The 23827-nt window shown below is 48.4% G+C and overlaps 2 protein-coding genes across 2 annotated transcripts; one reads left to right on the forward strand and one right to left on the reverse strand.

The window, feature by feature from the left end:
- Nucleotides 1-5678: 5678 nt before the first annotated feature.
- On the forward strand, nt 5679-10737 carry IZUMO3 (IZUMO family member 3). Its single transcript, XM_038753242.1, has 7 exons — nt 5679-5910; nt 6910-6984; nt 8069-8158; nt 8300-8317; nt 8792-8872; nt 9031-9121; nt 10600-10737. The coding sequence occupies exons 1-7, from the start codon at nt 5679-5681 to the stop codon at nt 10676-10678; spliced, it is 666 nt and encodes a 221-aa protein (XP_038609170.1). The 3' UTR covers nt 10679-10737.
- Nucleotides 10738-15220: 4483 nt separating this feature from the next.
- Nucleotides 15221-22690, reverse strand: IZUMO2 (IZUMO family member 2). The gene is made up of 7 exons (XM_038751995.1): nt 22447-22690; nt 20769-20843; nt 18481-18567; nt 17281-17301; nt 17083-17163; nt 16842-16968; nt 15221-15313 (listed from the first exon to the last, which is right to left on the reverse strand). Exons 1-7 carry the CDS (start codon nt 22688-22690, stop codon nt 15241-15243), a joined length of 708 nt encoding a protein of 235 aa, XP_038607923.1. The 3' UTR covers nt 15221-15240.
- Nucleotides 22691-23827: the final 1137 nt, after the last annotated feature.

Genomic DNA, 23827 nt, shown 5'->3' on the forward strand with positions numbered 1-23827 from the left:
ACGGTAGCTAATAGCTCCCTTGTGTTGTACTCTCCGAAGCGCTTAGGTCAGTGCTCTGCATACGGTAAGCACTCTAGAGATGTAGTTGATTGACTGACAGCAAATGCACCCCATTTTAGCCCCAATTATGCAGGTGAAATTATGTCCTTTCCGGAGACTGAAGGGAGGCTGTGGTGATAAAGGATAAAGCGATTGGCAATCACAATTACAAAGGAAAACTTGGATAATGGTAGGTAATGAAAGGCTGTGCTTATCTTAGCTAGAGTAAATTAGCCCAGAGGGCACAATTATGTTGCTAAGATTATAAAGCAGTCAATCGAAGGTATTTATTGAGAGCTTTCTGAGTGCTAAGCACTGTACTAAGGCCTGCTCACTTTTTACATTCCATGCCCCAGGGCCTTACACAACCAGCAGGGACAGGAGTGGGTGAATTTGGCTATGCTAATTACTATTTCTTAATTCAATTCTTCCTGAGGTGCTCTCTGTTCTGAAAGCTCAGAATTGAGTCTCAGGTGTTGTCCCTCAATCTCCCCCTCCTATCCCCTTACTGTAGGGGTTCCTCAAGGGTCAGTTCTTGGTCCCCTTCTGTTCTCTATCTACACTCACTCCCTTGGTGACCTCATTCGCTGCCACGGCTTCAACTATCATCTCTACGCTGATGACACCCAAATCTACAGTTCTGCCCCTGCTCTCTCTCCCTCCCTTCAGGCTCGTGTCTCCTGCCTTCAGGACATCTCCATCTGGATGTCTGCACACCATCTAAAACTCAATATATCCAAGACTGAACTCCTTATCTTCCCTCCCAAACCCCTGCCCTCTCCCTGACTTTCCTGTCACCGTAGACGGCGCTACCATCCTTTCCGTCTCACAAGCCCGCAACCTCGGTGTCATCCTCGACTCCGCTCTCTCGTTCACCCCTCACATCCAAGCCGTCACCAAAACCTGCCGGTCTCACCTCCGCAACATCGCTAAGATCCACCCTTTCCTCTCCATCCAAACCGCTACCTTGCTCGTTCAATCTCTCATCCTATCCCGACTGGACTACTGCATCGGCCTCCTCTCTGATCTCCCATCCTCCTGTCTCTCCCCACTTCAGTCTATACTTCACGCTGCTACCCGGATCATCTCTGTGCAGAAATGCTCTGAGCATGTTACTCCCCTCCTCAAAAATCTCCAGTGGCTACCAGTTAACCTACACATCAAGCAAAAACTCCTCACCCTCGGCTTCAAGGCTGTCCATCACCTCGCCCCCTCCTCCCTCACCTCCCTTCTCTCCTTCCCCAGCCCAGTCCACACCCTCCGCTCCTCTGCCACTAACCTCCTCACTGGGCCTCGTTCTCGCCTGTCCCGCCGTCAACCCCCGGCCCACGTCCTCCTCCTGGCCTGGAATGCCCTCCCTCCACACATCCGCCAAGCTAGCTCTCTTCCTCCCTTCAAAGCCCTACCGAGAGCTCACCTCCTCCAGGAGGCCTTCCCAGACTGAGCCCCATTTTTCCTCTCTCCCTCTCCATCCTCCCACCCTACCTCCTTCCCCTCCCCACAGCACTTGTATATGTGCTTGTACAGATTTATTACCATATTTATTTTACTTGTACATATTTACTATTCTATTTATTTTGTTAATCATGTGCATCTAGCTTTTCTTCTATTTATTCTGATGACTTGACACCTGTCCACATGTTTTATTTTGTTGTCTATCTCCCCCTTCTAGACTGTGAGCCTGTTGTTGGGTTGGGACCGTCTCTATATGTTGCCAACTTGTACTTTCCAAGTGCTTAGTACAATGCTCAGCACACAGTAAGCGCTCAATAAATACGATTGAATGAATGAATGAATGAATAATCACTTGGGAGTGAATATCTGAAGCAAAACACCAGTTCTCTGTCCTCAAGGAGGCCACCATCTAATTAATAACAATAATAGTGATAACATTTGTTAAGTGCTTACTATGTGCAAAACACTGTTCTAAGCACTGGGGGGGGGGATACAAGGTTGTCAGATTGTCCCACATGGGCTCACAGTCTTCATCTCCATTTTACAGATGAGGTCACTGAGGCTCAGAGAAGTTAAGTGACTTACCCAAGGTCACACAGCTGCTAAGTGGCAGAGGTGGGATTAGAACCCATGACCTCTGACTCCCAAGCCCGTTCCCCGTGCTCTGTTGATCGCACATCAACAGTTTACCTCTCCCTGCAAATCAGTTAATGGAGTAACAACAAGTTAGAAGAACAAACCTAATTATGTCACGGAAAACTACTAGTGTGAATTGTGTTGGGGCACAGCTGTAATGAAGAAAAACAGGCATTCTGTTGCTTGGCAAATTCATAGAATCCACAGAGTCTTTTCATTTTGCTATTCATGTAATAAAAATGGCATTTATTAAGTGCTGATTACATGGTAAGTGCTGGGGTAGATACAACATAATGAGATCAGCCATGTTCTCTGTCTTCCTCATGGCTCACAGAGAAGGGAGGCCCGGTATCTTCTCATGGTGATAATGATGATTGCAATAATAATAATAATTTTTGTTAAACAAGCAGCGTGGCTTAGTGGAAAGAGCACAGGGTTGGGAGTCAGAGGTCATGGGTTCTAATCCCACTTTAGCAGATGTGTGACTTTGGGCAAGTCACTTAACTTCTCTGTGCCTCAGTTACTTCATCTGTAAAATGGGGATTAAGACTGTGAGCCCCACATGGGACAACCTGACTACCTTGTATCTTACCCAGTGCTTGGCACGTAGTAAGCGCTTAACAAATACCATTATTATTATTATTATGTGCCAAGCATTGTATTAAGCCTAGGGTAGATATAAGATAATTAGGTTCCATTTGGGGCTCACAGGCTAAATAGGAGGGAGAAGAGGTGTTGAATCCCCGTTTTGCAGATGAGAGAACTGAGGCACAGAGAAGTGAAGTGCTTGGTCACAGAGCTGACTAGCAGAGGAGCCGGGTTTAGGACCCAGGCCCTCTGATTCCCAGTCCCGAGTTCTTTCCACTAGACCACACTGCTTTGTTTGTTACAGATGAAGGGACTGATGCGCAGAGCCACTTAGATGAAGAAACTGAGGACTCATTGTCTACTGAGTTCAATTCAGAAGATGGAACTTCTGGATGCCTGATTTATAACTAGGCGATTTGCATTCCAGCAAAAGATTGTAAATATGGGACCAATGCCCATTTTATTACTATATGAAAAGCCCAGAGTGATCTGAGAAATTAAACAATGAACACTACTAATTCTAAATATAATTTCCAGAAGAACGTAAACATTTCTAACCATTGGTTTTGTTCAAGACCAGTTAAGGGTTTCCAAATAAAGCTAGCCCTCAATAAATGCTCAATAAATACCATTGGATCATTGTGTGAGTGAGGGGGAGGAGGCCATGACCAGGACTATCCGGGTTTTTTTAATGGTATTTCTTAAGCACTTACTAACCTGATCACCTTGTAACCTCCCCAGCGCTTAGAACAGTGCTTTGCACTTAGTAAGCGCTTAATAAATGTCATTATTATTATTATTATTATTACTATGGGCCAGGCACTGTACTAACAGCTGGGGGAGATACAAGCTAATCAGTCTCTGTCCCACTTGGGGCTCACCATCTTCATCCCCATTTCACGGATAAGCTAACCGAGGCACAGAGAAGTGAAGTGATGTCCAGGGTTTCAAGGCAGACAAGTGGCAGAGCCGGGATTAGAACCCAGGTCCTTCTTCTTGAGGGGAAGCTGGCTGACACGAATTCTCGTTTGCAGCTATACCTGACTGTAAGTTCGTTGTGGGCTGGGAACGTATCTACCAACTCTGTTATATTGTACTCTCCCATGCGTTTAGGACAGGGCTGTGCACACAATAAATGGCAACAAATACTATTGATTGATTGAATGTTTCTCCCACATTTTCCCTTTTCCCCAGAAGCAGCGTGGCTCACGCTCAAAAGAGCACGGGTTTTGGAGTCGGAGGTCATGGGTTCAAATCCTGGCTCCGCCACTTGTCAGCTGTGTGACTTTGGGCAAGCCACTTCACTTCTCTGGGCCTCAGTTACCTCATCTGGAAAATGGGGATTAAGACTGTGAGCCCCCCGTGGGACAACCTGATCACCTTGTAACCTTCCCAGTCAGTGCTTTGCACATAGTAAGCACTTAATAAATGCCGTTATTATTATTATTATTTTCCCAGAATCACCTTCCCTCTCTGCTGGGGAGAAACACAGTGGAAGAACTTGGAGAGATTGGATCTCTCCGATCAGAGATCTGTTCTCTCCTCCTCCTCAAATTGGTCGCTTTCCCATTCAAACCTTGCTCTCAGCTAATGCGAACCTATGCGCCGTATCTTGAGCTCGGCAATCTTGCCGCTGACCTCCCACCCAATCAATCAATCAATCAATCGTATTTATTGAGCACTTACTGTGTGCAGAGCACCGTACTAAGCGCTTGGGAAGTACAAGTTAGGAACATATAGAGACAGTCCCTACCCAACAGTGGGCTCACAGTCTAAAAGTGGTGCCCCTGGCTTGGGACAACTTCCCTCTCCATATCTGACAGGCAATCGCTCTCCCCACCTTCAAAGCTTCACATCTCCTCCAAGAGACCTTCCCTGACTAAGCCCTAGTTTCTTTTTCTCCCTCTCCCTGCTGGGTCACCCTTGCAATTGAATTTGCACCCTTTATTCACCCCTCACCCTCAGTCCCAAGGCACTTCTGTGCATATCTGTAATTCATTTATTTATATAAAGGTCTTTCTCCCCCTCCAGACCATAAGCTCAGTGTGGGTGGGAGACATGCCTACCAACTCTGCTATTTCGCATTCTTCCAAATGCTCAGTCCAGTGCTCTGCACTCAGGAGTGCTCAATAAATATGGCTGATGGATTACGTCCACATCCGTAATTTATTTATATTAATGTCTGTCTCCCCCACCAGACTCTAAGTTCACTGTGGGCAGGGAACGTGTCTACCAACTCTGTTACCCTCCCAAACGCTTGTTCCGGCTCTCCACACACAGTCGGCGCTCAATAAATACGACAAGAGCGCGGGCTTGGGAGTCAGAGGTCGTGGGTTCTAATCCCGGCTCCGCCACTTGTCAGCTGTGTGACTTTGGGCAAGTCACTTAACTTCTCTGGGCCTCAGTTTCCTCATCTGTAAAATGAGGATTAAGACTGTGAGCCCCACGTGGGACAACCTTTCATTCATTCATTCAATCGTATTTATTGAGCGCTTACTGTGTGCAGGGCACTGTACTAAGTTCTTGGGAAGTACAAGCTGGCAACATATAGAGACGGTTCCTACCCAGCAGTGGGATCACAGTCTAGAAAGGGGCTCACAGTCTAGAAGGGATCCTGATCACTGATCACCTGCGGGCTCACAGTCTAGAAAGGGGCTCACAGTCTAGAAGGGATCCTGATCACTGATCACCTGATCATTTTGTATCTTCCCCAGCGCTTAGAACAGTGCTTGGCACATAGTAAATGCTTAACAAATACCAAAATTATTATTGTTATCAAGTACGATTGACAGATTCCAGGAGCGCAGGTAGTCCGAGGCTGTATCCGGTGGCGGGGCAGTGGGAGGGAGGCTTTTAGCCCTTCTAGGCTCCAGGGAAGGATTCCTGGGATCCATGAGGTTCTACGAGGTTGGTTGCCAAGGTGACGGAGGGAAGTAGGATGGCAGTGCCCACCAGGAGGGATGGGGCTGGGGCTGGGGCTGGGCCTGCTGCTCTTGTCCCTGGGAGAGCCAGGGTGGGCCGGAGGCTGTCTGAGCTGTGATCCCAGCTTCATGGAAGAGATGGAGAAGCTCCTGGGAGAGATGATTCCCCAGGAGGCTCCCACCCGCCCTGCCCTTTTGGAAAGGCAGCTCCAGGCCCTGAGGGACCCCGATCCCCAGGGCCTGGGGGTGGAGAAGAGACTGCGAGTCCTGGGTGAGACGCCTCGCTGTCCGGGAACCGAGCGATCCATCCTTCGGTCGGTGTGGTCTTTACTGAGCGCCCACCGTGGACCGGGTGCTGTGTGACCTTGGGCAAGTCACTTCACTTCTCTGGGCCTCAGTCACCTCATCTGTAAACTGGGGATGAAGACTGTGAACCCCACGTGGGACAGGGACTGTGTCTTACCTTGGCTCTACTCCAGCGCTTAGAAAAGTGCTTAGCACATAGTAAGTGCTTAACAAACACCACTATTATTATTGTTATTATTATTACTCTGTGCTTGGGAGAGTTCAGCGCCGTGGCATTGGCAGACAAGGTCCCTGCTCTCCAGGAGCTTACAGTCTAGTGAGGAAGATGGATATTATGGTAAATTACAGAGAGAAGAAAGGGGCAGAGTAGGAAAGAGGAAGAAAAAGGGCTCAGGGAAGTTAATGTCCCTAAGGAAAGCAGGGAAAGGATGGAGAGGGCTAGAGAAGCATTCTAATTCTGGTTCTGCCGCTTGTCGGCTGGGTGACCTTGGGTAAGTCACTTCACTTCTCTGTGCCTCAGTTACCTCATCTGTAAAATGGGGATTAAAACTGTGAGCCCCGTGGCTCAGTAGAAAGGGTATGGGCTTTGGAGTCAGAGGCCATGGGTTCAAATTCCGATTCTGCCAGCTGTGTGACTTTGGGCAAGTCACTTAACTTCTCTGTGCCTCAGTTCCCTCATCTATAAATTGGGGATGAAGACTGTGAGCCCCGTGTGGGACAACCTGATCACCTTGTATCCCCCCACCGCTTAGAACAGTGCTTTGCACACAGTAAGCACTTAATAAATGCTATTATTATTATGTGGGACATGGACTGTGTGCAAACTAATTAGTTTTTATCTACCCCAGTGCTTAATTCAGTCCCTGGCACATAGCAAGTGCTTAACAAATACCATTTTTAAAAAAAGGAGAGAAGGGTGAGGGCAAGGATAGTCAGGAACCAGAGAACCGTCTCTCCCTCACAGACGTCCGTGGAGCCGCAACACTGAGACTGTGGCTGAAGAAGAAGATTCTGGCCCTGAAAGAGGAACCGCAGAAAGGTTGTGCAGGGGCAGGGGATGGGGACACAGTGAGATACAAGGGGCACAGTCAGAGGCAGCAGTGTGGCCCCGAGGAAGGAGCAAGAGGGAGTCAGAAGACCTGAGTTTTAATCCCGGCTCTGTCCCTTCCTACTGGGTGAATGTGGGAGAGTCACTTCACTTCTCTGTGCCTCGGTTTTCCCATCTGTATTAATAGTAATGTCTGTCTTTCCCTCTAGACTGTAAGCTCATTGTGAGCAGGGATCGTGTCTGTTTTATGTTGTGTTGTACTTTCCCAAGCGCTTAGTATAGTGCTCTGCACACCATAAGTACTCAATAAATACGATGGATTGAATAGTGCTCTGCACACCATAAATACGATGGATTGATCTCCTACGATTCAACCTGCACATTCATTCATTCAATCGTATTTATTGAGTGCTGACAGTGTGCAGAGCACTGGACTAAGCGCTTGGGAAGTACAAGTCGGCAACATATAGAGATGGTCCCTACCCGACAACGGGCTCGCAGTCTAGAAGGGGGAGACAGACATCAAAACAAAACATGTGGACGGGTGTCAAGTCGTCGGAACAAATAGGATTAAAGCTAAATGCACTTCACGAACAAAATAAATAGAATAGTAAATATGTATAGGTAAAATAAATAGAGTAATAAATCTGTACAAACATATATCCAGGTGCTGTGGGGAGGGGAAGGAGGTAGGGCGGGGGGGATGGGGAGGAGGAGAGGAAAAAGGGGGGCTCAGTCTGGGAAGGCCTCTTGGAGGAGGTGAGCTCTCAGTAGGGCTTTGAAGGGAGGATTGTGAGCCTCTGTGGGACAGGGATTCATTCATTTAATCGTATTTATTGCGTGTGCAAAGCACTATACTAAGTGCTTGGGTGAGCACAGTAGAACAACACACTCATTCCCTGCCCACAGTGGGCTCACAGTCTAGAGAAGGTGTCAGAGCTGCTTATATTGCATCTACCTCAACCATTCGCACAAAGTAAGCGCTTCACAGATACCATCAATATTATTAGAAATCAAAATTCAGGGTCAATCCTGGAAGGAGCATGACCTTAAACTTCTCTCCTCTCCCCTCCAGGCGTGTTTATCCTCCAGGGCCAGTTGCTCCGCATCCGGGGTGAACTCAGGCTTCGGCTCCGAGAAGCCCTGAGGGCTTTTTCCAACCTCGGTAACAGAGATCTGCTCCTTGGCCTTCTCCCCACCATGCCCCAGTAGCTCCCTACAAACTTGGGAGGGGATATCGGGGGACGGGATTGGGGAGGGAAAGGAGAGTTAGGAGAGATGACACTCCTTTCTGGTTTCCTTTCAGCCTGTTCAGAAGACTGTAGTAAGTCGGGGAAAACCCCCACGGAAATGGACCGGTGGCTCTGTCATTCCCACCCACTGAAGGGGACCCCTTGATCCTGCCTCAAGGTCTCCCGCCCACCTGTCCGGGGCTCTTCCAGAGGCACGGAGGCTAAGGAAGGTGGTCACTACTTCGACTGAGGCTTGAGGCCTGGGCTCCCCTCCAGCTCCTGAAGGCCCCACGTCCTCATCTTTGCTCTGAAACCCCCTCAGAGGAGAAGAGAGAGAGGGGGAAAGAGAGAGGGAACCCTCTCCACATCCTGCTTCCCATTCCCCTCGGCTCAGAGCCAGGAGTTTCCCTGTCAGCAGCCCAAAGAGGGTGACAGGGTTACCGAGAGACTCAGACCCCTCCTTCAGTTTCCTTCTTTAGCCCCTCGGACCTATGCCCTCTATCCCAACCCTCTTTCTGGTTCCTGTGGATGGGACCCAGGTGATCCCCCTCCCGCCTCTCCCCCAGCGCTGAACGAGGGACCGGTGCTTGACTGTTGGACGTGTTTGCGGATCAGCACTTCATGCTTCAGAGGAGAACTGTGCGGAGGTGGAAGGGGCTTTGGGAAGGAGGAAATGGGGAAAGTTGTCGGGGGGGAATGGGTTGGAAAGGGGACCTTGGTGGGGGGAGGTGGGCAGATCCCGGGATGAGGAGGGGAGGAGGTCCCAGGGCCTTTCCTGAGTGGATCCACGGTCGCTCCCACACAGATGAGAATCCTTGGGTCGCTGAGCAGCGGGAAGTCACCCTGTTCCTGGTGCTGTTGGTAGAGGCCGTAGTACTTGGCTCTGCTATGCTACTGTGAGTCCTTGCTATTTCCTGGGGTCTCTCTGGGGGAGAAGGGGGAGGCAGCGAAGGGGCTACGGTGGGGAGGAACGGGGGGCTGCACCCTTGAAGGGACTGGGAGATGGGAAGCAGCATGCATCAATCAATCAATCAATCAATCATATTTATTGAGCGCTTACTATGTGCAGAGCACTGTACTAATCACTTGGGAAGTACAAATTGGCAACACATAGAGACAGTCCCTACCCAACAGTGGGCTCACAGTCTAAAAGGGGGAGACAGAGAACAGAACCAAACATACCAACAAAATAAAATAAATTGGATAGAAATGTACCAGTAAAATAAATAAATAAATAAATAAATAAATAGAGTAAAAAATACGTACAACCATGTACATATTATGTACAGCATGCATGGCTTAGTGGAAAGAACCCAGGCCTGAGGGTTAGAGGACCTGAGTTCTAATCCCAGCTCTGCCACTTGCCTGTGGTGTGACTTCAAGCAAGTCACTTCACTTCTCTGTGCCTCAGTTCCCTCATCTGTAAAATGGAGATTCCATGCCTGTTCTCCCTCCCGCTTAGATTGGGAGCCCCAGGCGGGACAGGGGCTGTGCCTGACCAGCAGCATGGAATAGTGGATAGAGCAGGGCCTGGCAGTCAGAAGGTCATGGGTTCTAATCCTGGCTCTGCAACTTGCCTGCTCTGTGACCTTAGGCAAGTCACTTCACTTCTCTGTGCCTCAGTTACCTCACCTGTCAAATGGGGATTGAGACCGTGAGCCCCACATGGGATAGGGAAGCAGCATGGCTCGGTGGAAAGAACACGGGCTTGGGAGTCAGAGGTCATGGGTTCAAATCCCCGCTCTGCCGCTTGTCAGCTGTGTGACTTTGGGCAAGTCACTTCACTTCTCTGTGCTTCAATTACCTCATCTGTAAAATGGGGATTAAGATTGTGAGCCCCACATGGGACAACCTGTTCACCTTGTATCCTCCCCAGTGCTTAGAACAGGGCTTTGCACATAGTAAGCCCCTTACAAATACCAAAATTATTATTATTATTATAGGGGCTGTGTCTAATCTGACTTGCTTGTACTTACCCCAGCAATTAGTACAGTGCCTGGCGCATAGTACGCACTTAACAAATACCACACATTATTATTATTGTGCTCTTGTATCTAACTAGTACAGGGCTTGGCCCACAGAAATAGAAATATCACAATTATTATTGTTACTACTATTGGATGTTTAGAGACTTGCTTGTATCTACCCCAGCGATTAGTACAGTGCCTGACACACTGTAAGCGCTTAACAAATATCAGAGTTATTATTATTTCTATGATCTTATATCTAATCCAGCATCTAGTACAGTGCTTAGCACAGAGGAATAGAAATATCACAATTATTCTTGGTGCTATTATTGGATGTTGAGAGACTATGCAGGGGAAAGTTGTGGGAGGGAGCTTGCCTGAGGGTTTTGGTGGTCCTATCTCCACAGATTTCTTCTTTGTGTCTCTCACCGGAAGAGAATGAAGGAGCTCCGGGCATCCCGGGAAACAAAGACAGAGGAGAAGTGATGGGAAGTGACCCGGAGGGGAGTTTCAATCCCACAAATATAGGAAAATTAAATCACATAACAATCATAGCCCTCTCGAGGGAATTCTATGACCGAGCGCGGACTATTTGGCCAGCAAGAAGTGACAGATTTAATCTACCCAGCAATCGATCAATCGTGTTTATTGAGATCTTACTGTATGTAGCGCACTGTACTAAGCACTTGGGATCATATAATATGACAATATATCAGAGTTGGTAGACACCCTTCCTGTCCACAACAAACTTACAGTCTTGAGATAGTTCGGATGAAGAACTCAAAAGCAAGAGCCCGCTCACAGATTTGCCGATGATACTAAATAGGGCAGCGATGCTAACCCTTTGGAAGACAAAAATAAAATTCAAAGTGATATAGACAAACTGGAACAGTGGCCTGGCAAAAGCAGAATGAAATTCAATAGCGTTAAGTGCAAGGGAGCTGAAAGGCTACATAAATAGAGGATTGTGGTCAGGGACTGTCTACCAACTCTGTCATATTATACTCTCCCAGGTGCTTAGTACGGTGCTCTGCACACAGCGCTCAATAAATATAATTGGCTGATTGATAGAAAATTTAGCAGAAAAAGATCTGGGGTGTTTAAAGTTGTGTAAATCCTAAATGTGAATCATCAATGCAATGCCACAGTTAAGAAAAAAAAAAGCCATTATGGTCTAGGGATGTGAAAGCAGAACCACGATATGTTATTAAAATACTTTGTCCATTTTTGGCCACATCAAAAAATGTAGAGAACTAGAGTCAATCAACCTAGCAATCAATAATGTCTATAGAATGAATGCCTATCGTATGCATTCTCTCACTCCCTTTTTTTATGGCATTTATTAAGCGCTTATTATCTGCAAAGCACTGTTCTAAGCGCTGGGGAGGTTACAAGGTGATCAGGTTGTCCCACGGGGGGCTCACAGTCTTAATCCCCATTTTACAGATGAGGTAACTGAGGCTCAGAGAAGTTAAGTGACCATTGCCCAGCACCTAGAACAGTGCTCAGCACTTAGAACAGTGCTTTGCACATAGTAAGTGCTTAACAAATACCATTATTATTATTATTATTATTATTATTATTATTCCCCCTTCCAGCCCTATAGCACTGAACGTACATATCTATAATTTATTTATATTAATATTGTCTGTCCCTCTAGACTGTAAGCTCATTGTGGGCAGGGAATGTGTCTGCTTATTGTTATACTGTACCCTCCCAAGCACTTAGTACAGTGCTCTGCACACCATAAGCGCTCAATGTGATTGACTGACTGACTGCATTATTAAAGAGCTTGGGAGAGTACAATAAAAATGGAAGACACGGTCCCTATCCTCAAGGAGTTTACAGTCTAATGGAGGAGACGGAAAGATACACATCATTCACCAAAGTGGAACAAGGAGAAAAATGGTGATTGAAATGATTAAAATCCTACAAGGAAAGGTTAAAGAAATTGGGGTTGTTTGAGCCTGGACCATGTCAAAGGTGGTCACCTTTAGACCCCACCTTTAAACCTCTTCTGATATCAGATCTCCTCCTGGAAGCCTCCCCTGATTCGTCTCTCATCATCCCACTTTATATAACGCTGCCATTTTACCCCTTCCACTCCACCCTAAGCACCTAAATTAGCACCTAAATTACTCACAACCTCCAGTAGCACCTAAGTACATAGCTTTATTCACTATTTTTCCTCATTTATAATTTATTTTAGTGCCCGCCTGCCTTGCCAGATTGTAATCTCTTTGAGAGCAGGGATCATGCCCTCTAATCCTATTATACTCTTCCAAGTGCTTATTGCAGTGCTCTGTGCACAGTAGGTGCTTAATAAATACTATTGATTGATGGGCGGATGGATGACTGAAGGATGTTGACGGGTAAGCTGCTAACCATTAAGTCTCTATGTCCACTGAGTCCTGAACATGAGAAAAATAAGGTGAAACTAAAACAAGGAAGATTTCTGTTAGACATAAGGATGAATTTCTCGACCATCTGGGTGATTAAAACACTAGAATTCAGTTCTCATGCTTCCTTTTTTCTCGAGCCAACCTATTCACTGTATTTTGATCTCTTCTCTCTCCCAGGCGACCTCTTGTTCACACCCAGTCTGTTTTCTGGAAGTCCCCTCCCTCTTCACCTTCCACAGCCCACAGTTCTCGCCATCTTCATGACTTTTATATGTATATATGTATATATGTATATATGTATATATGGTTGTACATATTTATTACTCTGTTTATTTATTTATTTATTTATTTTACTTGTACATTTCTATCCTACTTATTTTATTTTGTTGGTATGTTTGGTTCTGTTCTCTGTCTCCCCCTTTTAGACTGTGAGCCCACTATCGGGTAGGGACTGTCTCTATGTGATGCCAATTTGTACTTCCCAAGCGCTTAGTACAGTGCTCTGCACATAGTAAGCGCTCAATAAATACGATTGATTGATTGATTGATTGATTTTGAAATCACATCTCTTCCAGGAGGCCTTCCATGATTAAATTTTCATCTCCTCACCCCATTTCCCCTTCTCCTGCCACTTTAACACATCTGCCTCACTTCAACTTACTCCCCCACCCCCACACCTGTTGTGTATATCTCTTATTGCTTCCTCCTACCTGGAATTCATTCATTCAGTCATATTTATTGAGCGCTTATTATGTGCAGAGCACGTACTAGCTTGGGAGAGTACAATATAACAATAAACAGATGCATTCCTTGCCTAGCGTGTGCCCTCCCACCCCAGACTGTAAACTCTTTAAGGGCAAAGGTCGGGTCTGCTAACTCTATTACACTTTCCCAGCTCCTAGAACAATGCTTTATTTATTTATTTATTTATTTTGCTTGTACATATCGATTATATTTATTTTATTTTGTTAGTATGTTTGGTTTTGTTCTCTGTCTCCCCCTTTTAGACCGTGAGCCCACTGTTGGGTAGGGACTGTCTCTATATGTTGCCAATTTATCCTTCCCAAGTGCTTAGTACAGTGCTCTGCACATAGTAAGCGCTCAATAAATATGATTGATGATGATGATGATGATAGAACAATGCCCTGCACAGAGTAAATACTCAATATATACTACTGACGATTGATTAATTGGAATGGTTACCAAGGAATATTGTGGAATCTCCATCTTTAGAGATCCGTATTTATACTTCTGACTTGTACTTTCCAATTGCCTAGTACAGTGCTCTGCACACAGTAAGCGCTCAATAAATACGATTGAATGAATGAATCTGTAAGAAAAGATTAGAGATCCGTAGAGTGGATGGTTTATAATCATTCACCTGCCTGGAGGCAGGAATATGGAGTAGTTGATCTCTGGAGGTCACCCGGTGTGGGATTTACTGATTCTCTAGCAGCGTGGCTCAGTGGAAAGAGCATGGGCTTTGGAGTCAGAGGTCACGGGTTCAAATCTCGGCTCCGCCAGTTGTCAGCTGTGTGACTTTGGGCAAGTCACTTAACTTCTCTGTGCCTCAGTTACCTCATCTGTAAAATGGGGATTAAGATTGTGAGCCCCACCTGGGACAACCTGATCACCTTGTAACATCCCCAGTGCTTCGAACAGTGCTTTGCACATAGTAAGCACTTAATAAACTGCGATCACCATTATTTTTAGACTGTGAGCCCACTGTTGGGTAGGGACTGTCTCTATATGTTGCCAATTTGTACTTCCCAAGCGCTTAGTACAGTGCTCAGCACATAGTAAGCGCTCAATAAATACGATTGATGATGATGATGGAGAAGGGAGATGGGACAGCTAGGTGTCCTGGTGGGAGAGGAAGGGCTTGGGGAAAAGAGTTGGAGGCCAAGGGGAAGAATGTCAGGGGCTCCGAAAGGAGAGGATGTGTGCGATGGGGAGAGAAGGGCTTCTGGGAGAGGGTACCTGTTGAGAAGCAGTGTGGCTTAGTGGAAAGCATATTGGCCTGGAAGTCGGAGGACTTGGGTTCTAATTCTCGTTCAATCATGTTTCTGCTACACCGACCTTGAAAAAGCCATTCAACTTCTCTGGGCTTCAGTTTCCTCCTCTGTGAAATGGGGATTCGATATCTGTTTGCCCTCCTTCTTACACTTTGAGCCCCCTATAATAATAATGATGATGACATTTATTAAGCGCTTACTATGTGCAAAGCACTGTTCTAAGCGCTGGGGAAGTTACAAGGTGACTAGGTTGTCCCACGGGGGGCTCACAGTCTTCAGCCCCATTTTACAGATGAGGGAACCGAGGCCCAGAGAATTGAAGTGGCTTGCCCAAAGTCACACAGCTGACAATTGGCAGAGCCGGGATTTGAATCCACGACCTCTGACTCCAAAGCCCGGGCTCTTTCCACTGAGCCACGCTGCTTCTCTGTGGGATCTGGAATCATCCCCAGTGCTTAATTAGTGTTTGGCACATAGTAGGTGCTTAGCAATACTATTATTATTATTACTGTTATTATCGTTTTTGTTGTTGTTGTTATGCCGGCGTGGAGAGAGCCTGAGGCAAGGGGGCCAGGTGGACGGCTCAGTCAGACAATGAGCAGGGTGGGATAAACATTTTTTTATTATAAGATTATTGTTGTAAATTGGCCTTGTTCTTTTTCGGGTTCCGCAGTAGCCGCCGGTTGCTCCTGTAAGTCAGGGCCCTGGGGACGGGGAAGGTGCGGGGTGGTGGGGCCCAGAGAAGTGAAGTGACTTGCCCAAAGTCACACAGCTGACAATTGGTAGAGCCGGGATTTGAACCCATGACTTCTCCCTCCTTCGTCTCCCCCTCCTCTCCCGCCCCATCCCCCCCCGCCTTACCTCCTTCCCCTCCCCACAGCACCTGTATATATGTTTGTACGTATTTGTTACTCTATTTATTTATGTTATTTGTACGTATTTATTCTATTTATTTTATTTTGTTAATATGGTTTGTTGTCTGTCTCCCTCTTCTAGACTGTGAGCCCGCTGTTGGGTAGGGACCGTCTCTAGATGTTGCCAACTTGGACTTCCCAAGCGCTTAGTCCAGTGCTCTGCACACAGTAAGCGCTCAATAAATACGACTGAATGAATGAATGAATGAATGAATGAATGGGGCGGTGGGGCGGGCCGGCCGGCAGGGGGCGCTCCGCCCCTCCTGCCTCCGGCCCCAGGGGGCGTGGCCAAAGTGACGTCACCGCATCCCTCTTAAAGGAACCGCAGCCTGAAAAGCCCCGCCCACTAAGCAGCCCTGCCCAACTGGTGGGGACCGGCGGCAGGGGGGGCGGAGAGGAGGAGGAGGGAGGAGGGAGAGGAGGAGGGAGGAGGGAGGGGATGAGGGGAAGGGAAAGGAGGGAGGAGGGGAAGGGAAAGGAGGGAGGAGGGGAAGGAGGAGGAGGGAGAGGAGGGGAAGGAGGAGGGAGGGAAGAGAGGGGAAGGAGGAGGAGGGGAAGGAGGAGGGAGGAGGGGAGGGAGGAGGGGAAGGAGGAGGGAGGGAAGGGAGAGGGGAAAGGAGAAGGGAGGGAAGGGGGAGGAGGGGGAGGGAGGAGGGGAAGAAGAGGGAGGAGAGAGGAGGGAGAGGAGGGAGGAGGGGAAGGAGGAGGAGGGAAAGGAGAGGGAGGAGAGGGGAGGGAGAGGAGGGAGGAGGGGAAGGAGGAGGAGGGAAAGGAGAGAGGAGGGGAGGAAGGAGGGAAGGAAGAAGGGAAGGGAGAAGAGGGAGGGGGAAGGAGGAGGGAGGGAAGGGAGAGGGGAAGGAAGGGAGAGGAGGGGGGAGGGAAGGGAGAGGAGGGAGGGGGAGGGAGAGGAAGGAGGAGGGGAAAAGAGGGAGGGGGAAGGAGGAGGGGAGGGGAGGGAAGGGAGAGGAAGGAGGAGGGGAAGGAGGAGGGAAGGGAGGGGGAAAGGAGGAGGGAGGGAAGAGGGGGAAGGAGGAGGGGAAGGGGGGAGGGAGAGGAGAGAGGAGGGGAAAGAAGGGGGAGGGGAGGAGGGAGGAAGAGGAGGAGGAGGGAGGGAAGGGGGAAAAGAGCGGAGAGGGGGAGGAGGAAGGGGAAGGGAGGTGGGCGGAGAGGACGCGGCGGTAAGAGAGGCCGAGTCCGAAGGAGGAAGACAGGGGCAGAAGTCCGGGCGGGGAGAGCGATGGGAGGGATGGAGGGATGGGGATGGCGGGAGGCAGGCCCTGAGCCCCAGCCCCCGAGCCCGGGAAGGGAGGAGACTCACGCGGTGACCATGACCCCGAAGCTGATGCCGGCCAGAGTGAGGACCAGCACCCTGCCCTTCGCTGCCCGGTCTTTGATGGGGAGGCCCTGGGGCCCGTAGCGCAGGACCAGGCGAGGCTGCCGGTCTCCTGGACGACGGACAGGACGGGATGGGACAGGACGGGAGCGACTTTGGGGTTCCCCCCCCCGACCCCCTTCCACCCCAGCGCAGGCCCCACCAGCCCTGCTCCCCATCCCGATACCGAAACAGAGCCTGCGGCTCAGACAGCCGGCCTTTTCCATCTTGCAGCGCAGACAGTCCAGCACCTGGAGACTCAGTTGGCCTGTGGGCGACCAGAGGGGGGTGGCGAGGGGAGGAGAGGGAATTGGGGTGGGGGGGAGGCTGTAGGTTCAAGGAGGAGGCCAGGGCCGGGGCAAGGGAGGACCTAGGCGAGACTCACTGCAGTAGTTGGGGTCACAGGCTGCAAGAGAAAAAAAAAGGACCTAATAAACAGCGGAGCTGGGACCGTTAAATATAATAATAATAATGCCACTATGTGCCAAGCACTGTTCTAAGCGCTGATATGTGAAGCATTGTGGCTCGGTGGAAAGAGGCCGGGCTTTGGAGTCAGAGGTCACGGGTCCTAATCCCGGCTCCTGTGTGTGATTTGGGGCAAGACGCTTCGCTTCTCTTTGTACATCATCATCATCAATCGTATTTATTGAGCGCTTACTGTGTGCAGAGCACTGTACTAAGCGCTTGGGAAGTACAAGTTGGCAACATATAGAGACGGCCCCTACCCAACAGTGGGCTCACAGTCTACATATTTATTCTATTTATTTTTTTTTGTTAATATGTTTTGTTGTCTGCCTCCCCCTTCTAGACTGTGAGCCCGCTGTTGAGTAGGGACCGTCTCTAGATGTCGCCAACTTGGACTTCCCAAGCGCTTAGTACAGTGCTCTGCACACAGTAAGCGCTCAATAAATACAATTGAATGAATGAATGAATGGGCCTCAGTGACCTCATCTGTATAATGGGGAGGAAGACTGTGAGCCCCACGTGGGACAACCTGATCACCTTGTATCCCCGCCCCAGTGCTTAGAACAGTGCTTGGCACATAGTAAGCGATAAGTAATAATAATGATGGCATTTGTTAAGCGCTTCCAACTTGTACTTCCCAAGCGCTTAGTACAGTGCTTTGCACACAGTAAACGCTCAATAAATACGATTGATTGATTGATTACTACGTGCGAAGCACTGTTCTAAGCGCTGAGGGGGATACAAGGTGATCCCACGTGGGGCTCACAGTCTTAATCCCCATTTTCCAGATGAGGTAACTGAGGCTCAGAGAAGTGAAGTGACTTGCCCAACGTCACACAGCAGACATGTGGCAGAGCCAGGATTAGAACCTAGGACCTCTGACTCCCAAACCAGGGCTCTTTCCACTGAGCCACGCTGCTTCTCTTAAAATGGCTTAACAAATGCCATCATTATTATGATGATGATGATTATTAGGGGAGGGTTAAAGGGGTTGGGGAGAGGGGTGGGGGATTCCTGGGACTCTGGCTGTTATTTCTTTTTGGGGGTCCGGGGCTCAGGTTGAGGTGAAGCCCAGAGAAGGAGAGAGGAATGGAGGATTTGGGGCAGGGCTGGGGCGCACCTCGGTTTTGATGCTCTTTCAACGCCCTCTTCAGAGCCTGTGCCACCTCGGCTCGCACTTCCACGAGTCTGTCCAGTAAATGGCCCTCTGCGGAAAGACCCTCACAGGGGCCCAGAACAATTTGATCCCTAACAGGTCCTCCCACCCCAAAGTCAGAGCCCCCGAACCCCTGAAATACCACTGAGTGAATGAATGCTAGCTCTCTTCCTCCCTTCAAAGCCCCACTGAAAGCTCACCTCCTCCAGGAGGCCTTCCCACACTGAGCCCCCTCCTTCCTCTCCCCATCCCCTCGCCTTACCACCTTCCCCTCCCCACAGCACCTGTCTATATGTATACATGTTTGTACAGATTTATTACTCTAGTTTATTTGTACATATGTATTTTATTTTGTTAATATGTTTTGTTGTTTGTCTCCCCCTTCTAGACTGTGAGCCCGTTGTTGGGTAGGGACCGTCTCTCTATGTTGCCAACTTGTACTTCCCAAGCGCTTAGTACAGTGCTCCGCACACAGTAAGCGCTCAATAAATACAATTGAATGAATGAATGAATTGTCTTCTTGCATTTCCTCAAATCTCCCCCACGCCCCCAGTTTCCCAATCCTCAATTTGCCAATCCCCTGCCCCCCACACTTTATTTCCTCAAAAGCTTCTTTCCCCCACTGCCGTGGCACCAGAAAAAAACCCAAAAAGCTGTGATATTTGTGAAGCGCTTACTATCTGCCAAGCACTGTTCATTCATTCATTCAATCGTATTTATTGAGCGCTTACTGTGTGCAGAGCACTGTACTAAGCGCTTGGGAAGTACAAGTTGGCAACATATAGAGACGGTCCCTACCCAACAGTGGACTCACTGTTCTAAGCGTTGGGTTAGATACGAGGTAATCAGGTTGTCTTCACTTGGGGCTCACAGTCTTAATCACCATTTTTCTGATGATAATAATAATAATGACACTTATTAAGCACTTACTATGTGCAAAGCACTGTTCTAAGCGCTGGGGGGGTGGATACAAGGTGATCAGGTTGTCCTCCATGGGGCTCACATTCTTCATCCCCATTTTACAGATGAGGGAACAGCCTCAGAGAATCAATCAATCGTATTTATTGAGCGCTTACTGTGTGCAGAGCACTGTACTAAGCGCTTGGGAAGTACAAGCTGGCAACATATAGAGACAGTCCCTACCCAACAGTGGGCTCACAGTCTAGAAGGGGGAGACAGGGAACAAAACCAAACGTACTAACAAAATAAAATAAATAGAATAGATAGTTATACAAGTAAAATAAATAAATAAATAGAGTAATAAATATGTACAAGTGAAGTGACTTGCCCAAAGTCACACAGCTGACAAGTGGCAGGGCGGGATTAGAACCCACGACCTCTGACTCCCAAGCCCGGGCTCTTTCTAGAGAAGCAGCGTGGCTCCGTGGAAAAAGCCCGGGCTCGGGAGCCAGAGGTCGTGGGTTCTAATCCCGCCTCCGCCAGTTGTCAGCTGTGTGACTTTGAGCAGGTCACTTCACTTCTCTGGGCCTCAGTTACCTCATCTGTAAAATGGGGATGAAGACTGTGAGCCCCCCGTGGGACAACCTGATCACCTGTTAACTTCCCTAGCGTTTAGAACAGTGCTTTGCACATAGTAAGCGCTTAATAAATGCCATTATTATTATTATTAGAACAGTGCTTTGCACATACCAAGCGCTTAATAAATGCCATTAATATTATTATTCTTCTTATTATTATTATTATTTCCACAGAGTCACACTGCTTCTCAGTCCATGCTTCTCCCCCCCTCCCCACCCTGCATCCGTAGAGACACCCGGAGCACCCCCCCACCATCCAGGGATCCCACCTGTCTGTTCACCGTATTTATAGATTTATATATATTTTGGCTAACTGTGTGCAGAGCACTAAGCGCTTCGGAGAGTACAATATAAGAATAAACAGGCACATTAACTGACCACAACGAGCATACAGTCTAGAGGGGGAGACGGGCATTAATAGAAATAAACTATAGATAGCAAAACTAATGAATTAAATATAATTCCTGTCTTCCAATCAATCGTATTTATTGAGCGCTTACTGTGTGCAGAGCACCGTACTAAGCGCTTGGGAAGTCCAAGTTGGCAACATATAGAGACAGTCCCTACCCAACAGTGGGCTCACAGTCTAGAAGGGGGAGACAGAGAACAAAACATATTAACAAAATAAAATAAATAGAAAATTTATTTTAATAAATATTTAATAATATTCCAACCACCCTCCGTCATCTTTCTCGCGTTTTCCCTTCCCCTCACCTGTCAGTGTTGTTCTCATTAACTCCTCCGTCTTGTTTGTAGCCAAATTCAGCACTAGGTTGAAGCGGGTTACCCCTGCAAAGGGGGAGAACAGAGGGCAGTGAAGACCCTCCTCCCCCCACCCCCTAACATTCGTTCATTCAATCGTATTTATTCATTCATTCCATCGTATTTATTGAGCGCTTACTGTGTGCAGAGCACTGGACTAAGCGCTTGGGAAGTCCAAGTTGGCAACATCTAGAGACGGTCCCTACCCAACAGTGGGCTCGCAGTCTAGAAGGGGGAGACAGAGAACAAAACATATTAACAAAATAAAATAAATAGAATAAATATGTACAAATAAAATAAATAGAGTAATAAATACGTACAAACATATATACATATATACAGGTGCTGTGGGGAGGGGAAGGAGTTAAGGCTGGGGGGATGGGGAGGGGAGGAGGGGGACTCCAAAGCCCGAGCTCTTTCCACTTCGCTCAGTCAGTAAGTCAATCAGCTGTATTTATCGAGCGCTTCCCATAATAATAATAATAATGGTATTTATTAAGTGCTTACTATGTGCCAAGCACTGTTCTAAGCGCTGGGGAGGTTACAAGGTGATCAGGTTGTCCCACGGGGGGCTCACAGGCTTAATCCCCATTTTACAGATGAGGGAACTGAGGCACAGAGAAGTTAAGTGACTTGCCCAGGGTCACATAGCTGACAACTGGCAGAGCTGGGATGTGCAGAGCACTGTACAAAGCGTTGGGGAGGTTACAAGGTGATCAGGTTGTCCCACGGGGGGGCTCACAGGCTTAATCCCCATTTTACAGATGAGGGAACTGAGGCACAGAGAAGTTAAGTGACTTGCCAAGGGTCACACAGCTGACAACTGGCGGAGCTGGGATGTGCAGAGCACTGTACAGAGCGCTGGGGAGGTTGCAAGGTGATCAGGTTGTCCCACGGGGAGCTCACAGGCTTAATCCCCATTGTACAGAGAAGCAGCATGGCTCAATGGAAAGAGCCCGGGCTTGGGAGTCAGAGGTCATGGGTTCGAATCTCCGCCCCGCCAATTGTCAGCTGTGTGACTTTGGGCGAGTCACTTCACTTCTCTGTGCCTCAGTTACCTCATCTGTCAAATGGGGATTAAGACCGTGAGCCCCACGTGGGACAACCTTGTATCCTCCCCAGCGCTTAGAACAGCGCTTTGCGCATAGTAAGCGCTTAACAAATGCCACTATTATTATTATTACAGATGAGGGAACTGAGGCACAGAGAAGTTAAGTGACTTGCCCGGGGTCACACAGCTGACAACTGGCGGGGCTGGGATGGGCAGAGCACTGTACTAAGCGCTACCTCCTTCCCTTCCCCACAGCACCTGTATATATGTATATATGGTTGTACATATTTATTACTCTATTTATCTATTTATTTATTTATTTTACTTGTACATTTCTATCCTACTTATTTTATTTTGTTGGTATGTTTGGTTCTGTTCTCTGTCTCCCCCTTTTAGACTGTGAGCCCACTGTTGGGTAGGGACTGTCTCTATGTGATGCCAATTTGTACTTCCCAAGCGCTTAGTACAGTGCTCTGCACATAGTAAGCGCTCAATAAATACGATTGATTGATTGATTGATTGATTGAAGAGTACACTGTAAATGTAAGCGGCCCCTGGGGAAGGCCTGCTTGGGCTCACCCACTTGGCCGGCGTAGTGGTGGGTGGCGTAGTCGCGGTAGAAGCCCCCCGACATGCCATCCAGGAGGGCCCCGGCCCTTGCCCGCAGCCGCGGGGCTTGGAAGTGGCTGGGGATGAGGCGGGCCCTCAGGGCGGCCAGGGCCTGGCGTAGAGGGGCGTTGCAGTGGAGACAGCCGGGCACCCCGGGGAAGGAGGGCAGGAGCAGGAGTAAGGCCCAGAGCAGGCCAGAGGCCGGCACGCTCATGGCTGGGACAACTGGGGTCACTGGGACTTCATGATGATGTCACAGAGGCGGCCCTGGTCATGGTCACTGCAGGGGTGGGGGGTCAGGAACACCCCGGAACAGAAGAGGAATAGCTGGGATGGGGGACAGAATGTCTGAAATAATGGCAATAATAATAACGGCATTTATTATTATTACTATGTGATTATGTACTCCGTGTATGGAATATCATCATCATCAATCGTATTTATTGAGCGCTTACTATGTGCAGGGCGCTGTACTAACCGCTTGGGAAGTACAGATTGGCAACATATAGAGACGGTCCCTACCTAACGGTGGGCTCACAGTCTAAAAGGGGGAGACGGAGAACAAAACCAAACATACTAACGGAATGAAATAAATAGAATAGATATGTACAAATAAAATAAATAAATAGAGTGATAAATATGTACAAACATATATACATATATACAGGTGCTGTGGGGAAGGGAAGGGGGTAAGATGGGGGGGATGGAGAGGGGGATGAGGGGGAGAGGAAGGAAGGGGCTCGGTCTGGGAAGGCCTCCTGGAGGAGGTGAGCTCTCAGCAGGGCCTTGAAGGGAAGAAGAGAGCTAGCTTGGAGGATGGGCAGAGGGAGGGCATTCCAGGCCCAGGGGATGACGTGGGCCAATATGCACTATGTAATTATTACTATTACTACTACTAATAATAATAATGGCATTTATTAAGCGCTTACTATGTGCAAAGCACCGTTCTAAGCGCTGGGGAGGTAACAAGGTGATCAGGTTGCCCCACGGGGAGCTCCCAGTCTTCATCCCCATTTTACAGATGAGGTAACTGAGGCCCCAAGAAGTGAAGTGACTTGCCCAAAGTCACACAGCTGACAATTGGCGGAGCCGGGATTTGAACCCATGACCTCTGAGTCCAAAGCCCAGGCTCTTTCCATTGAGCCACGTTTTATTACTATTATTATTATTATCACTATAGTGGTTACTATGTGCAAGCCACTCTTCTAAGTGCTGGGGAGGTTACAAGGTGATCAGGTTGTCCCCCGAGAGGCTCCCAGTCTTCATCCCCATTTTCCAGATGAGGGAACTGAGGCCCAGAGAAGTGAAGTGACGTGCGCAAAGTCATCCAGCTGACAAGTGGCGGAGCCGG

Source organism: Tachyglossus aculeatus, chromosome 10, assembly GCF_015852505.1.
Source record: "Tachyglossus aculeatus isolate mTacAcu1 chromosome 10, mTacAcu1.pri, whole genome shotgun sequence".
NCBI lineage: Eukaryota > Metazoa > Chordata > Mammalia > Monotremata > Tachyglossidae > Tachyglossus > Tachyglossus aculeatus.